The 16,044-nt window shown below is 42.8% G+C and overlaps 2 protein-coding genes across 4 annotated transcripts; both read left to right on the top strand.

Annotated features, from left to right (window-relative positions):
• The first annotated feature begins 187 nt into the window (after positions 1-187).
• On the top strand, positions 188-11,616 carry LOC125887780 (palmitoyltransferase ZDHHC7-like). 2 transcript variants are annotated; one of them, XM_049574842.1, is made up of 8 exons: positions 188-246; positions 2,122-2,208; positions 2,714-3,022; positions 3,377-3,501; positions 5,006-5,102; positions 5,603-5,684; positions 5,871-6,001; positions 8,560-11,616. In XM_049574842.1, the coding sequence occupies exons 3-8, from the start codon at positions 2,720-2,722 to the stop codon at positions 8,737-8,739; spliced, it is 918 nt and encodes a 305-aa protein (XP_049430799.1). In that variant the 5' UTR covers positions 188-246; positions 2,122-2,208; positions 2,714-2,719; the 3' UTR covers positions 8,740-11,616. The 2 variants fall into 2 exon arrangements, with proteins under 2 accessions (XP_049430799.1, XP_049430800.1); XM_049574843.1 differs by lacking the exon at positions 188-246 and adding an exon at positions 257-379.
• Positions 11,617-12,582: 966 nt separating this feature from the next.
• Positions 12,583-16,044, top strand: tmed6 (transmembrane p24 trafficking protein 6). 2 transcript variants are annotated; one of them, XM_049574845.1, is made up of 5 exons: positions 12,583-13,008; positions 13,255-13,517; positions 13,961-14,087; positions 15,314-15,489; positions 15,688-16,044. In XM_049574845.1, exons 2-5 carry the CDS (start codon positions 13,293-13,295, stop codon positions 15,919-15,921), a joined length of 762 nt encoding a protein of 253 aa, XP_049430802.1. In that variant the 5' UTR covers positions 12,583-13,008; positions 13,255-13,292; the 3' UTR covers positions 15,922-16,044. The 2 variants fall into 2 exon arrangements, with proteins under 2 accessions (XP_049430802.1, XP_049430801.1); XM_049574844.1 differs by having other exon boundaries at positions 13,131-13,517.

The raw sequence follows: 16,044 nt of genomic DNA, 5'->3' as shown, positions 1-16,044 counted from the left end.
ATAATAATAAATAATAATAATAAATAATAAAAAATATAAAAAAAGTAAAAAAAAAAAAAAACCCAAAGTACAATTACTGAATATTTTCTAATATTTGTGTAAATATTTGATGTGATTTATTTTCATCTTTTATTTGAGTTAATGAATTAAATATGTTAGTGTGTGTTGTTCTCCCGGCGGCCACAGGGGGCAACATTGAGCCCATTCCACAGCTACAAACAAACTTGGTCATCAGGCGACACTGAGGTGAGATTTACTCTCTATCTGATTTACTCTCTATCTGATTTACTCTTTATCTGATTTACTCTCTATCTGAAGCGTTTAAAACAAAATCCTTCAGTTTCACCAGAGGGAAGACTGACAGGATGAACACTAACAGGTCGGTGTGACAGATGTCAGTCTGCTGAACCGTCACAGCTCCGTTTAAGAGCAACTCACAGCTGCTTCCTTCTGCTTTTCAACAGCAGGGAGGTGAACTGATGTTATTTATATGATAAAACATGTGATTATGGACTCAGTTATGGTTTGTTTAATAACGGCGAGTTATCTGACTCAACGTGATGCAGATTATTATAATATAAACACAACTCCTGGAGCTGAACATTAAAATATTAGCGCTAGAAGATGCTAAATCTCTGTCAATGGACATGTTGCTGTTTAATCCATTTAAATTAATGTTTAGCTATAATATCATTCAGGCGGGATTAATCATCAGCCACAACATGAATCATCACCGGCCTTGTGCCTGTTTAACCACCACGTGCCACCAATATTTAAAAAGAACTGTAAAGTTAGTTAAACATCGACAGCTGGTTAAGCTAGCTTAGCTGTTAGCTAGCTTAGCTGTTAGCTAGCTTAGCTCATGCAGCTAAAGCATCTCCTGTGTGCTGTCATGCTGCTGTAATGTAACTCTACTGTTGTAACGCCCCTGTTTGAGTTACTTTATTGAAGTGTGACCATTCACAGGGAGCTTAATGTGGGTAACGTTTAACGTGACAGCTAAGAAGAAGCTAACGTGAGAAGCAGGTTAGGCTGCTGCTAGCTTTGTTATGCTAGGTTAGCTAGCTGAGCACTGTTCTGGTGTCAAGTAGTTGACATACAGCTGAGTGGCTCAGTGTAACCAAGTGTATATATTCAGATGCTGTATTTATGAATCGTCTGGACGTGCTTGTACTTGAGTATTTCTATATTATGTAACTTAATACTCCTCCTTTACATCTCAGAGGCAGATATTGTGTCTGTAACCGCACTACATTTGTCTGACAGCTTTAGTTACTTTACAGATTACAGTAGTTCATCCACTTCCTGTCCAGTGAACTCCACGTGTGTCCAGTATGTGAGAGTTAGGGCTGAAACGTCTCCTGGTCAAAGCACCAGTGCTGTTGGCAAAAGAGGATCAGCGGTACAGATTGCAACCAGCTGAAATTCCTCCCCGTTCAAATTCCTTCAGTGTTCATGGTTCAGGAGGTTTTTACAGGGAGCCAGATTATCCTCAGAGGTTTCTTCTTCTCTTAAACAAATGGATCATGTGACGTTAACAACCTGGTCTATAATAACAACCTGAATAAAGCAGTTTGATGTTACAAATCAGTGTTTCTCTGACGCTGTGTGGCATGTCAGACGGGCTGCTCAGCCACCACAGCTAGTATGTGTTCATCTTTTTCCTCTCATAACTTCAGAGCCAGACATTCAGGAGGTTTTCTCCAGGAGCTGAATTATCCGCAGAGGTCTCTTCCTCTCCAGAACAAACTGACCAAGTCATTAAAGGTGGAATAAAACAGTTTCACGTCACAACTCAGTGTTTTTCCGACACTGCTCTTCACAGATGGGTTTCTAACTACTGTGGCTGCTGTGAAAATTTAAATGGCCCAACCTGGAGCCAGTGTTTGGTTTGTTTGTTCTGGTCTGCTGTAGAGACATGCTGGTGAACATGGTGATCGAGGACCTGCTCTTGATGTAGATATACTCCCAGTAGATACAGTTAAGGATCTGAATATTTAGAATTGTCTTTTGTGTTTCGTGAGCCGAAGACAAATTTCCACCCATTATGGACAATAAAGATATATTCTGTTCTGTGTTTCCTCCACCAATGCTTGAACCTTCTGTCTTTGTTCTCCACAGTGATGTGACTCAGAGGCAAAACAACGTGTGACTCCATGGAGCAGCAGGAGGAGAAGAGATAATGCTATAAAGTAAAGGCACCTTCAAGTAAGTTAGTGCGCATCAACCTGTCTGTAACTTTGTCTTCACTGACTCAGGCTGGACTCCTCTTACTTATGCCTTTACTGGGAAGTTACGATGCAAAGCTTGATTGTGCTCTTATATTCTTGTCTATGTGCAGACTTTCACCATATTTCATGTTCTTTGACAGCATCTAAATTTGGATAAGAGCAGCGTTTATTGATCACCAGAGGGGAATTCAGGTTTTGCAGCAGCACAAGGACAGAAATAAATACAGATAAATGAGCGAGTAAAGACAGAATACATAACATAATGTCAGATGTAATATGATATAATATATAATTAAAATCTATAAATATCTTTGAAAACGTATCATTATTATTAATGAATGATAATAATAATGTGATTATTTTGTATTTTTTTCTTAATTTTTCTTCGTTTTGTAATCACTGAAAATAATACGTCGCAATTAAAACATTTGAAACAGAAAACTCGTCCCAGTGAAAACTCACTCTAACCTTTGGTCCATCAGGGCACAATGTCCTCAGGCCACAGGCTGAGGGACGTGGAGCAGCAGCACCCCCTGCTGGACGGGGAGGATGAGGCGGCGGAGAGGAGTTCCCGTAACGATGCAAAGCGACTCTGGTTCATCCAGGACTGCTGCGGCATGGTGTGTGCCTTCATCACCTGGTTCCTGGTGTTTTACGCTGACTTTGTGGTCACCTTCGTCATACTGCTGCCCTCCAGGAGCTTCTGGTACGCCGTGGTCAACGGGGTGGTCTTCAACAGCCTGGCTGTGCTGGCGTTGGCCTCCCACCTCCGCACCATGCTGACCGACCCGGTGAGGACGCTGAGAGGAGACCAGCTGAAACAAATAGTTTGGGGCTAGAGCTATCTGACAGCAAAATATTCTCAATATAGCGTCCACTCAAACTGATATTAATATTTTTTAAGTGGCTGGAAAACATTTTGCTGTTGATTCTAATCCACAGCAGTGTATAGCTGAGCTTCTGGGGTGCCACTCCCACACGCTTTGTCAAACAGGGAGTGTGCTGACTGTCATCTACTGTATATAACACACTGATGATGAGGAACTCTCTCACACAGCCCCACTTCAAAAAACCTGACCTGCCCTTCAAAGACGTTTTCCTTTTCTCCCTTCTCATCCCCTCTGTTTTCTCCCTCCACTTTTCAGGGAGCCGTTCCCAAAGGAAACGCCACTAAGAAGTACATGGACAGTCTGCAGCTAAAGCCGGGCGAGGTCATCTACAAATGTCCAAAATGCTGCAGCATCAAACCTGAGAGGGCTCATCACTGCAGGTCAGAAGGGTTCAGACTAAACATGAACGCTGTTGCTCACATGAGAGCAGAACAGGACGCTGGACCTGACAAAAATTTGCCATTAAACTAAAAGTATGAGCTAAAAGAGGCTGAAAAGCTCCGTAGAGCTGAGAAGTTGGTGGTAAATCTCTGTGCATTCAGCACAGAGGTATCAATGCATCTCCACTAACCCCCACTGAACAAAAATGAAGCCGGAATAACATCTTGTGCTGGTTATGTCATTTGGAGCCAGAGACTGCGCAGTAGCGACCTCTGCTGGTGTTGGGGAGGTGCACCAGAAGGCAAGTGAGATATTTTGGCTTCAGTTTTGTGGGGGGTTCAAAGAATCCCGACTCAGGGTCCACTCACTCGCTTTTTGTGCCTCTGCATTGGTGATGGCCGCAGCCAGAGGTGTTATGTGATATCTGATATCTCAGGAACACCTTGAGGGCGTTTGTTCAAATTTGACGTCACAGATAAACTGATTAGATTTTGGTCGTCTAAGGTCACTGTGTCCTCACGAATTCATGTGCTACTTATGACAACACATCACACAAAAGTTCAGTAGGATAAAATGATGAAGTGATGACGTGTTATATCCAAAAAGCCAAAGGTCCACTTCACTGTGACGTCTTACACCTGTGCTGACTGTATAGATCTTCTGTGCTGTCAGGTTGAAGGTGTGTGTGAAGCATCCACGTTTCAGATGCTTCTGTGCAGCAACATCCATATTTTAAGGGTCGTCTACTGTCGTGACTATATATGAGTCACAGAGTTTACCGCACATTCATTTATTTGGAGCTAGACTGTTAATTCAGAGCACTGTTGGAATAAACTGTTCAGTTATTCAGAGCACCACACACTCGTGGAGTGCAGAGTGTAATCTGGGTACAGACAGAGCAGCAGAGGGATTTTTTTTTTTTGCTTCTGTTCGTTGGTGCATACGTGGAACAAACAATCGATATATTGAGAGGAAGAAAAATAAGGTAGTACTGTAACAATCGAGCATTAATGTAGATTAGAAAAATTACAATTAAAATATGACAAAGATGCCTTTTAAAAGTGAAACTTAAGGGTTCATTAGAACGCTCTGTGTTTTGGAACAACAGTGCTCTCGTGTTAGTGTGGTCTGTTGTTTTCCAGCCTACTTCAGATGGAAGCCGTGCACCTCACAGTCCAGCGCTAGCTCGAAAAGTTTGCTTTCTCTGCTTCTCTAATCCATCAATCTGATCTCATCAGCTCTGACCACAGATTGATCAACTGATCTGATCCACTCAGCGACACAAACTCAACAAACTGCTGCTGAGGCGCTGCGTTCACAGAATTGCAAAAACTTTGGACTCAGAATGATTGTTGTTCTTCTTCATCCTCTTCTTCTTACTTCTTTTTGTCTATTCTTTCTCTTTTGGTCTCTCTTCATCCTCACCCTTCCTCTTCTTTCTTCTTCCTCTTTTCGTTCATCTTTCGTCTTCTTCTGCCGCCTCTCCTTCTTCTTCTAATTCAGTATCTGTAAGCGCTGCATCCGTAAGATGGACCACCACTGTCCCTGGGTCAACAACTGTGTCGGGGAGAAAAACCAGCGCTTCTTCGTCCTCTTCACTGTGAGTTTATTTACCGTCATGTCCACTTACTAATCTCATACTTAATTTCAGACTGACTTCCACACACAGAAATGATTTTTTTTAAATTTTGTTGTGAAGTAAAACAGAAATGGTCCTTTTGTTGCATCGATAAATGACTCCTATATTTTTCTTCTTTTTTTTTTAACGTGCAACCCGACAGTCAGTCTTCGTCTGCTGATTGAGGAACCAATGATGGTGACAAATCTGTGTGTGAATTAGACTGTGTAGCTGCTGTAGCACTTTTATCAATAGTTAGAACAGTGTTTAGAGCTCAGATGTTGCACTGGCTAAAGTAAAAATAAAATGAAAACAAGAAGAACACATTTTGTGCAGTCAAATTTCTCACTTGCTGCATTCGTACTGCTTTCTCTGCATGTTAACTTCCTGGCGCTCATGTTACACATTTGGCACCACAACAAGCTGAACCTGATGAAAGTATGTGTTGTAAAGAGGTGTGGTGCTTTGTGTCCTGTCCACAGATGTACATCGCTATAATCTCCAGTCACGCTCTGGCTCTCTGTGGATACCAGTTCGTCACCTGCATCAGAGTCCAGTGGAGAGGTGAGTCCTACACACTGCTGGAGCTGCTGATTTAAACTATATGTTCTTCTAATGTTCAGTTACCTGTCGTTTATCTCGGGCTGCAGATTCATTCACGTTGTTGTACAGAGTTTGTAGAAAATCATTTCAGCATGTGTGGTGTGATTGAATCAGGAACCTGTTGTGACAGAAGTTTTGTGTATGCAGAGTGCAGTGATTTCTCCCCTCCGGTGACGATGATGCTGATGATCTTCCTCTGCATGGAAGCCCTCCTCTTCTTCACCTTCACAGCTGTTATGTTCAGCACTCAGGTCCACTCCATCTGTAACGACGAGACGGTGAAAACATGAACTCTCTATATTCTAACACTTAGTCACTACTTCCTGTCTGTGTCAGAGTTGGGTTGATCTGTGTGTGTTTGTGTGTGTGTAAAGAGGACGTGTGTATTTTGTGTAATGAAGTATTGTCCACATAAACATGACTGTGTACTTTAGTATGATGAGGACGTCTGTGTGTAATGAGGTTGTGTATCTAGGGCTGGGTGTAGTCTAAAAATGTTTCGGCACTGGTACCTTGACCTAAGTATTAGTTCCTGAACAAAACTTTGTCCACTAAGAATTTTATAAAATCAGCTTTAACCAAGAGGAAACTACATTTCACATCAGGGAGCAAATATCCTCATTTTTACACACTTACAGCAGTTTCAAAACAAGTTTCCTGTTTCAACTCTTTAGTGTTATGTTTCAGCACCTTGGCATTTTTCCACTCAAAGCAGTTTTGGGGATGTTTTGATGTTCAAATATCATCTGGACTTAATTTTCCAGAACGACTCTGACCCCCTGACTGTCCTCTACAGCCTGCAGCGGCCTCAGGGCTCTGGTAGTTTTGGCATTTTACTGTTCACTGTGGAGGACACTGCAGGCAGCAGAGGAGTAAACCTCCTGAGAGGTGCATCCAGATCTGTAACGTTAGGCAGACGAGGGAGAAGGATGGCTGCAGTCCGTTCTCCTTCTTGCAGCTGAACATGGAGCATCCTTCTCTTCTTTTTATTTATCACATGCACTTTCAAGTGTTCCATCAAATTTCTCATGTTGCTGTGTTAACGTGCTGTTGGCATTGAGCCAGATGAAACTGAGCCACACTTTGGACAATCTTTTCCTTTCTTTGTTTTTTTACACCAAAGCAGCACACACGGTCGTCAAGCCTCTCAAAACTCAGGGTCTGACATTAACGGTTGCCCGAATGCCCGGGGCAAGTAAAAATAGCCGGCGGGCCAGCAGACCCTGCGCAGACATGCCCGATCGGGCAAGCAGCACTGACTCGGACACACACACACACACACACACACACACACACACACACACACCGGACAGCCTCTCAGTCCTTAGCCGCTAACGTTAGCTCACGTACAACACAGGTACCACACAGAAACTTTTACAAAGGGTCATAACGTGCTTCTAGTGACTGTCAAATCACCAGCGAAAGATGTTTTAAATGCGGACACGGAGAGCAGCTGCCTGCTCTCATGGGACAAAGATCCTCTGAGAAGAAAGACGGATCACTCTGCTCTGTCGCCAGGAACAAACTGGGAGGCAAAGATCCTCTCTGAGGAAGAGGGCTCACTTTGCTGCAGGGTTCACCAAAATGTTTTTTTGTTTTTTCTTTTAATAAATTGAACACACATTAAAGAACATACAAGATCCTGTAGAGAATTAATACATATAATACAATACAATAAACATTGTCAAATTAAATGAAGGAAGAGGATTTTTGTAAAGGCAAATTAAATATTGGGGATTGATGTAAAAATATACATAGAGACATTTAAATAATTATATAATTAAAGATATGTAGGCTATGTTAGGTGAATACTCCTGTCAGTGACCCTGACCACTGGCATTGGCTAAAGAACTGGAGTTGGTCCCCGGACGCTGCACTGCGGCTGCCCACTGCTCCCAGTGTATACAGTAGGATGGGTCAAATGCAGAGGTCAAATATATGTAATGTGCTGAGAAAGGACAATAAAGAATCTTCTTCTAATAATAATTTCTTAATAACTAGGAGATAACAAAAGAATAAAGAGATTTCAAAGACTTAAAAAATAAGGGACATGAATCAAAACAAGAAGAAGTGAGATATATCCCCAGTCATGCACACCCAGTTTTAATAAACTCAGTACTGTTTTTCAGCACACATATTGTTTTGTCTTCATTCAGTGTAGTTCTCACATATTGTTATTGTGCCATTGGTTTTGGCCTTGGTGCCCCAATAAATTTGTATTTATCAAAGGCCAAAGTGGCCTTGCCCTAAGAATATCTTAACTCCAGGCCTGTAATCGTGTATTTCCTCTCCTGTTTCTGTCCTCGGAGGGGCCAGTTGCAGTGTGCTGCTTTTTTATGTGCTGCTGCCTCCATTGGCTGAGCGTCTCTGCTGACGTAAGATATAAGTCATGAGCGAAAATACGCACCACACAGCCAGAAAAAGAACCTCTTAGGCAGGGCAAGTAAGAATTTAGATGGGGCAAGTAGATTTGAGAAGTACTTGCCCAGCAGACCAAGTAGGAAAAAACCTTAACGTCGGACCCTGAAACTACAGCAACACACACGAGAGTAATGTCTCCAGGTGTAATACGGTGTTCTTCCTGCATGTCTCAGTGACGTGCATCATCAGACAAACAGTTATCAGCGTTATTAGATGTGGTACATGCATGCTGCGTGCTTATTGGTTCACTGGCGCTGTTGAGATTTACTCCTTTAGGTATCAAATGACAGGCTGATGGTATCGAAGCAATTCAGACCAAGTTCAGCACCCAGTCCTGTGTGTGTGTCTGTGTGCGTAATGACGTTGTGTGTGTCTCTGTCAGTGACAAGGATGTGTGTTTGTGTTTGTGTGTCAGGAGATCGAGCGTCTGAAGAACGAGAAGCCGACCTGGGAGCGTCAGACTCGTTGGGCGGGGCTGAGGTCAGTGTTCGGAGGTCAGCCTTCGCTGCAGTGGATCAGCCCCTTCGCTGGACTCAAACTACCAACCCTGATCCACAGACGCACCTGGAGAGGCGGGGCAGAGTTCTCCGTGTGAGAAGCTGTCAGTCGAACACTGCACAGTGGTGGCGTTTCATGGTGGTGATGAACCTGCAGAGTCCACCTGGGTTTGCAGAGCTCATCTTTACCTGCAGTCTGTCACTGAGTCGGAGGAACTCCACCTACCTCTAAGGCCCGACCTCTGACCTTCCTGTCAGGTGGAGGAGCATCATCCCTACAGGAGAAACTAAAGATGTAACCCGGTCAGACTGACTGGAGGCCGACGCTGTGTGGAGAATCTTTAGGGGGGTTTCTTCCTCATTAATCAGTGGAGGAGTCTGAATGTTTTTTTAAATGTGCTCATTAAGATGCTGGATCTTCTTGGAGCAGTTACTGATTACTGGAATCTTCATTTGACCAATAATCATAGAATTTGTTTCCTCACATTTTGGGGGAACCCTTAAACTGATTTATTTTGCTTCAGTAGAAGTTGATCTGCACTGTGTGCATCAACATAATAATAATGATCCTTCCTTTCAGTTAAAATAATATCATCTATTTCGGGCCCCTGTGGAGTTTCCTCTTGTGGTTTCCTGAGATTCAACAAATGTATTACGCTTATTTCCCTCATCAAAACATTTGCAGCGCTGACTCATAAAGTATTTTAAATCCTGTATTGTTTGCACCTTTTGTTGGCATATAACTGTAACTGTGGATCAGTGGGATCGTGTAACACCACTGTAACACCACTGGCAGGTTTGTGGATCCCATCACTTGTGTTCTTGTGCGTCCTCGTGCTCGAGACAAACAGCAGGAACTGATCCATGGTGCTACGAGAGGTCTGAAACTCCACAGGAACCTTTAAGAAATCATATTATAAAGGTAAAAAGAAATCATATCAAATCGTCAATTATCTTTTTTTTCTTGGATTATTTGAAAGTCTCAATCAATGAATCAAACACTCCAAAATTCCTCCTTAAATCAAACTTCTTTTCTTTCCTTAAAAAAAGTCACTCTGAATGTTTTGTTTTTACATTTCTCAACACATTTGGCCTTCTGCAAGATTGTCTCTGGATTCTCATCCTGAAACCTCTCTTACCTTTTTGTGTTTGTTCATGTGAGTCAGCTTCACCAAACCATATTAACTGCACAACTATGTCGTCAACTGTTTGTTTCAAACACCTGAACCTTCAGATGACTGTATCAAGCCAGGTTCATTCACAAAACGTTCAAGACAAGAGTAAAAATAACTTATACCCTGAGTGTGAAGTTTTGCTGTCAGACTGTAAAAGTTGCAATGCCAAAATACTTCTGTACTACACACGATAAAAGACATAAACGCTACAAAAATCAGAACTAAAATCTGTCGTAAGACGTCCTAATAACATGGCACATCACACTGATTATTTCATTTCTATTAACCATGATGTTAGGGATGGAAATGTTGATCCATTAGTTGGTGACGTGTCCAATACTTTGGTTTAGCACCAACTACCTGCAACACTAACAACATTCAGAAAAGCTGCAGCTGTACTTTGTTTTTACTGCTGATTTGCAGACGTTAGCATGCTAACATGCTAAGGCAGTGACTGTGGTAAACATTATGCCTGTTAATCATCAGCATGTTAGCGTTTAGCACAAAGCACGCTGTGTCTAATTACAGCCTCAGAGCTGCGATCATGACTCTGGTTTTATCTTTGTAGTCTTTATTTAAACTCAGATAATTTACACTAAGTGTTTTTCACGTTGGCTGAGGTGCTCTTCATATCTGGTATTAACATGTCTCAGCTAATCAGGTCGCAAGTGTAAACGACAACTCTGACACACTGTGATCTGATCACTCAAACCAATTACCAGTGTCATATCTTTTTAATGTAAACGTACACATGCTACGTCTTAATTACTTACTTACCTAATTAATTACTAAGGGGACCTTCTATCAGAAGTGTTGTAGGCGATAACAACATCTGAAGGCAGACACATGATACACACATGATACACACAGGCGTAAACGGTGATTTGTCTCAGTTGTCTTGTCTTCTTGTTTCCAGATCACTAGAACATGTTAGTACCAGGTGTAAGCAGGCGCATAAATAACAAATATCCTCAGGAATGGATCTTTCCTGACACCTCGTACCCTCAAAGTGCCGTTTGTTTGTGACTTTCACTGTCTGGAAGATGAAAACGTAGCGGTTAAGTGTGTGCGGTGAGATTTAACCTTGTGCACTGTGTATGGAGCCTCACTGAGCTCCTGTTTGACATTCCCATAGAACGTGAAATGTTCTGTATGTTTTATGTTTTTTAACCCCTGTACAATCTGTATGAAACCACAGTCAGGACTGGACCATTTTTCTTCGCCACCTCTCAACTGGATGAACCTCACGGGATGAACAGCTGATTGCAAAGTGTGTCTCTGGTTATTTCATGCTGCCTCTTCCTCCTGCTCACTCAGGGCAGTTTTCTTTACTCATCATGCACGAAATCATCTTCCACAAACTCCTTAAGTATTTTACCTCACCAGGTGAAACCAGGTGTCTGCGGGTCCTGGACAAAGTCTGAAACTCTCTTGTTTATCAAAATGCAAACCGTAAAGTCGTTAAATGTTCCTTCTGTCTGTACAGAGTCAAATCAGTTCCATCCTGCAGACATTTATAAAGATCATGTTTGTTTTCATTTCTTAAACATGGGTATTTATTTGATTCTGAAAACCACTTCAAGTATCCTTCAATGTAAACTGAAGTCCAATGAGACTCGCAGACAAACCAGGACAAAACTGTTGAAAGAAAACAAAGGGAATCTGACTTTTCAAAGAATGTATCGGACTGCAGTGACTGTACATTTGTTTTTGAGATTTCAGAGATTTTTATATGTTGATCTGTTTCCATTTTTCAAGACATTTCGAATAAACCGAGATCCTCTCTACCTCTTTAAAGAATCTCAGTTTCTAACTGGTTTTTATTGTCTTGATTTATTTGTTTTGTTCAACACCAAGATGTGTTCAACCACTGCTGGCATGATTGTAATTACATTTACTTTTGAATATTCCTGCTCCTCTAGAGCATGAACGCTTATGATTTTGTTGACTCTGTCGCTGTTCCTCGAGCACGAAAAACCTCAGGACAAACTGAACATTTTTAGCTGCTCCACCAGCAAGACTGAAAATCACCATTGACCACATGTTCCAAAAACATAAAAAGGAAGATGCAGCAAAAATGTCCTCTCTGATGCCCCTATGGTCTGTAAAACAACGTCCCTCTAGGGTGCCCCTGGAGAGAAGATGAAGTGGCTCCTATTGTGTCTTTCTAGTGGAGAAAACGAGAGGAAGTGCCCTCTAGTAGAGAAAACAAGACAAAGTGGCCTCTATGGTGTCGTCCAGTGGCGAAAACAAGATTAAGTGCACTCTATGGTGCCCTTCTAGTGCAGAAAACAAGATGAAGTGACTTCTAGGGTGCTCTTCTAGTTGAGAAAATGAGTTGACATGCACTCTAGGGTGCCCTTTCAGTGGAGAAAACAAGATTAAGTGGCCTCTATGGTGTCCTTCTAGTGGAGAAAATTAGATTAAGGTCCCCTCAGGGTGCCCTTCCAGTGGAGAAAACAAGATGAAGTGTCCTCTGTAGTACCCTTCTAGTGGAGAAAATAAGATGACGTGCCCTTTAGGGTGCCCTTCCAGGAGAGATTCAAGATGAGATGCACTCTAGGGTGCCCTTTCAGTAGAGAAAACAAGAAGTGTCCTCTATGGTGGCCTTCTATTGGAGAAAATTAGATTCAAGTCCCTTCAGGGTGCCCTTCCAGTGGAGAGAACAAGATGAAGTGGCCTCTATGGTGGCCTTCGGGAAAGAAAATGAGAAGAAGTTACCTTCCAGTGGAGAAACAAGATGAAGTTTCCTAGTGGAGAAAACAAGTTGATGTGCCCTTAAAACTGAGAAAATGTAATGCGGTCCCATGAAGGCTGCCCTGTTCTATAAAACTTTTGTGCCTGCTGGTGCTCTACTGTGTGCTGTTAGTGCCCTTTTTATGTTATGTGTTCCACTGCTGCCCCTCAGACAGTTGGAGTCCAGCACTGGCCTCAGCTGTACTCTGTGTTTACTGCTGACTGGTAAATGTTAGCATGCTAACACAGCAAACTAAGGTGGTAAACGTATCTGCTAAACATCTGAATTGAAGCATGGCCTCAGACTCTTCGTCTTGTTTCCATGTTGTCTCCACAGTTCTGGTTCTTTGTGAAGTCCTTCGAGTGTCCAGTTGAACCTGAATCCTCCTGTTTCCATTAAGACTGAGATCATCCTGATTTTCAGCATGTGAACAGCTTCATGCTCGGATGCAGCAGGTGGGAAAATATTTCTCAACCTAAGTCTTAATTGTAACCTCTATAATCTCATATAAATGTTCCTCATCTTACTGAGACATAACCTGACCCTGTGTGGTCTTTGCTTTTATTCTCTCCTTCAGTCCTGCAGTGGGATCAGTCATTCGTCTGTGTCACAGTGACTCCATCTGTGGACTCAGCCCACTTTTCCCACTGACAGAAGCAACGTGTTGGTGCCAGTTAATCATTCCTCATCTCTCCACACAGACTCAACCTGCAGCTTTTCTTCTAGAGGAGAACTCTCCATGTTCTCAGACATGTTCTTCAAGATTGCCTTCTTATTTCTCATCCTGGTGTTTTGGGGTCCGGTTCATGGCGGGCCCCAGACAAACCTCCACCCCAACATAACAGACCAGGAGCTGTTCTGGGGCAGCGACCAGTACGACTTCTCGGTGGTGCTTCCTGCTGCAGGGCTGGAGTGTTTCTGGCACTTTGCTCATCGTGGAGAGAGATTCTACCTGCACTTCATGGTAAGAAGAGAAGCCGAGGCCTCGACACGTTTCCCTCAATTTGTCTTTCTTTTGTGTTTACCTTCTTTTAAGCTGCAGAAAATACGGTTTCAAATCTGAAGCATTTCTGTGTAAGATTAAATATCCATTCCAAAATGTTTTCCCGCTCTGAATCGATCAGACGTTCAGGCGAAACAAAACATACAGAAAATCTTTCATAGGAAATTATTTGGCAGAAAATCTTGTGTTTGTACAGAACGCAGACACAAAGCAAGAAGCTCACTGAGAAATGAAGTTTTCACACCTTTTATGTTCACTTAGACTTTTATTTTATTTACTATAGTACAGTAGTGTTTTAATATGTATTTTATACACAGTCACATATGTACATCCTAAAGTACACGTGAACATACACCGAACTCTTTCTGCTGTTACTGTCTGTGTGTCTGTCTGTGTGTCTGCAGGTCCAGTGGGTGACGGGAGTCGGCCATGATAGACACCTGTCCGTCACCGTCAACGCTCCCGGCGGTCTCATAGTGTCGAATGTTGATGATGCCAAGGGTCAGATCAACTTTGAGGCCGAGGAAACAGGTAGCTGACTGACTTTGTGAGAAAGTGCGTACTGATAGGCAGACGCACTGTTTTATAAATCTGAATATTTTTGGCGTTCGTACATTTCCTCATTTGTACGTACACAAACATTTAGTGTCATAAATGAGGCCCCAGTATCACAGACACACATCATTTCCACTGCTGGAAATACCAACTGCAAAGAACTTAGACTGGTACTCTTTGGTAACTGGTGATTGCTACCAGTAGCTGCTGACTGGGGAAAACAAAAGCACCATCGTCTTCCTGTTTTGGTTGCTCAATGGTTGCCACACTTCCTTCCAGCTGTAAATGGAGCCTTCATTTCTAGAGAAATCAGAGCTGGTGGCAGACAGAAGTGTAGAGTGAAAGCAAGGCCTATAGGGAACCAATCTAAACGCCGATGGTGTCGTTATTTTATAGCCGTTATGTTGTGTAATCAACGTTTACTTCGTAACAGTTGAAGCAGTGAAGTAAAGATGTGCAGAAAGCTGTCTCAACATTAACACATTATTAAAACCACAAATAAATGTAATTTAAATGATTGATGTAACTTAAAGGGAAGCTTTGCTGCTTTTCAACCAGGTCTGTGTCTCTGCGGTGTGGGGAGTGTGTGCAGGTGAGCAGTGTTTGGCTTCACCACGTGCCAGCAGTGCCAGGAAGCAAACGATCCCCTGGATGACGCCTCATCTCGTGTCGGTAACAAACCATTTCACGTCATCTGTTGGATGAAGGCTGGCGGATGGGCAGAGAGCTCTGGAGGCACCATTCATCTGCACACACTCCCCACACCGCAGTGCTCAGTGTCACACAGCTTTTCCTGCTTTGATTCATTCTTTATTGTACTGATAATGAAATGAGTGAGGAAGTAACTAAGTACATTTACTCAAGTACTGCACTTCAATACAGTTTTGAGCTACTTACAGTACTAGAATATTTACATGTTCTGCTGCTTTATTCTCTGACTTCACGACAGGGAAATATTGTCCTTTTCACTGCACTGCATTTATTTGATCAGTTTAGTCAGCAGTGACTTTGCAGAGTTGGGTTAATAAAGGTCAACAAATAAGTGATGATGTTTCATTAGCAGCTACAACATTTAGTGATGAACACATGAATGCATCACTAATTAATTAATAATCTTAATGACCTTCATCTCTCCACTTTGAGCTACAGGAAGGTTTCACACACCGTGTGTATGTTCTGTCTCACGTGTCGTGTGTCTGCAGGTTTCTACCAGATGTGTTTGAGCAACTTCCACAACCGCTTCGGCACCATGCAGGTCTTCCTCAGCTTCGGCGTTTACTACGACGGCTTCAAAGACCCCAGCAAGCGCAAAGAGGAAGAGAAGAAGAAGAAAGAAGAAGTCAGCAAAGACCTGAACAACACACTGAGCGTTATACAGGTACACACACACACACACACACACACACACACTAGTGTTGGAGGTGGAAGTGCTCAGATCCTGTACTGTATTTGGTGTTTGTTTGTCACATCATCAAGAATATTGTTAGTGCAACATCACCCTGACGTCATGACATTATTTTCGGGTCAGATCGCCCGGCCCTGCTACAAACAGTAATGCTCGTAGTATTTGTTGCAGGACGCGACTCACAAAGTGGAGAACTACGTCTTCCACATGTTCCGCTACTACAGCTTCGGCCGCATGAGGAAGAGTGCCGACTACTTCCTGCTCCTGTCCAACTCGCAGTACATCACCTGGTGGTCGGTGGCGCTCAGTCTCCTCATCGTCACCTCTGGGTACCTGCAGCTCCTCTTCCTCAAAAGACTCTTCATCACCAAGACCTGCGGCGAGGAGGAGAAGCCTCGCTGCTGACACACTGAAATCAAAATGTGTCTGCATGTAGGATCGCTGCATGTATGCTTTCTGGTGTTGTGTCTGTGCAGCTGAGCGTCGTCACACAGCATGAATAAACTTCACTGTGAGATGATGATGTCA

The sequence above is a fragment of the Epinephelus fuscoguttatus genome, linkage group LG4, assembly GCF_011397635.1.
Source record: "Epinephelus fuscoguttatus linkage group LG4, E.fuscoguttatus.final_Chr_v1".
NCBI classification, from domain to species: Eukaryota; Metazoa; Chordata; class Actinopteri; order Perciformes; family Serranidae; genus Epinephelus; species Epinephelus fuscoguttatus.
Note: the sequence above shows the minus strand (reverse complement) of the source record. Positions and strands in the feature narration are given on the sequence as shown.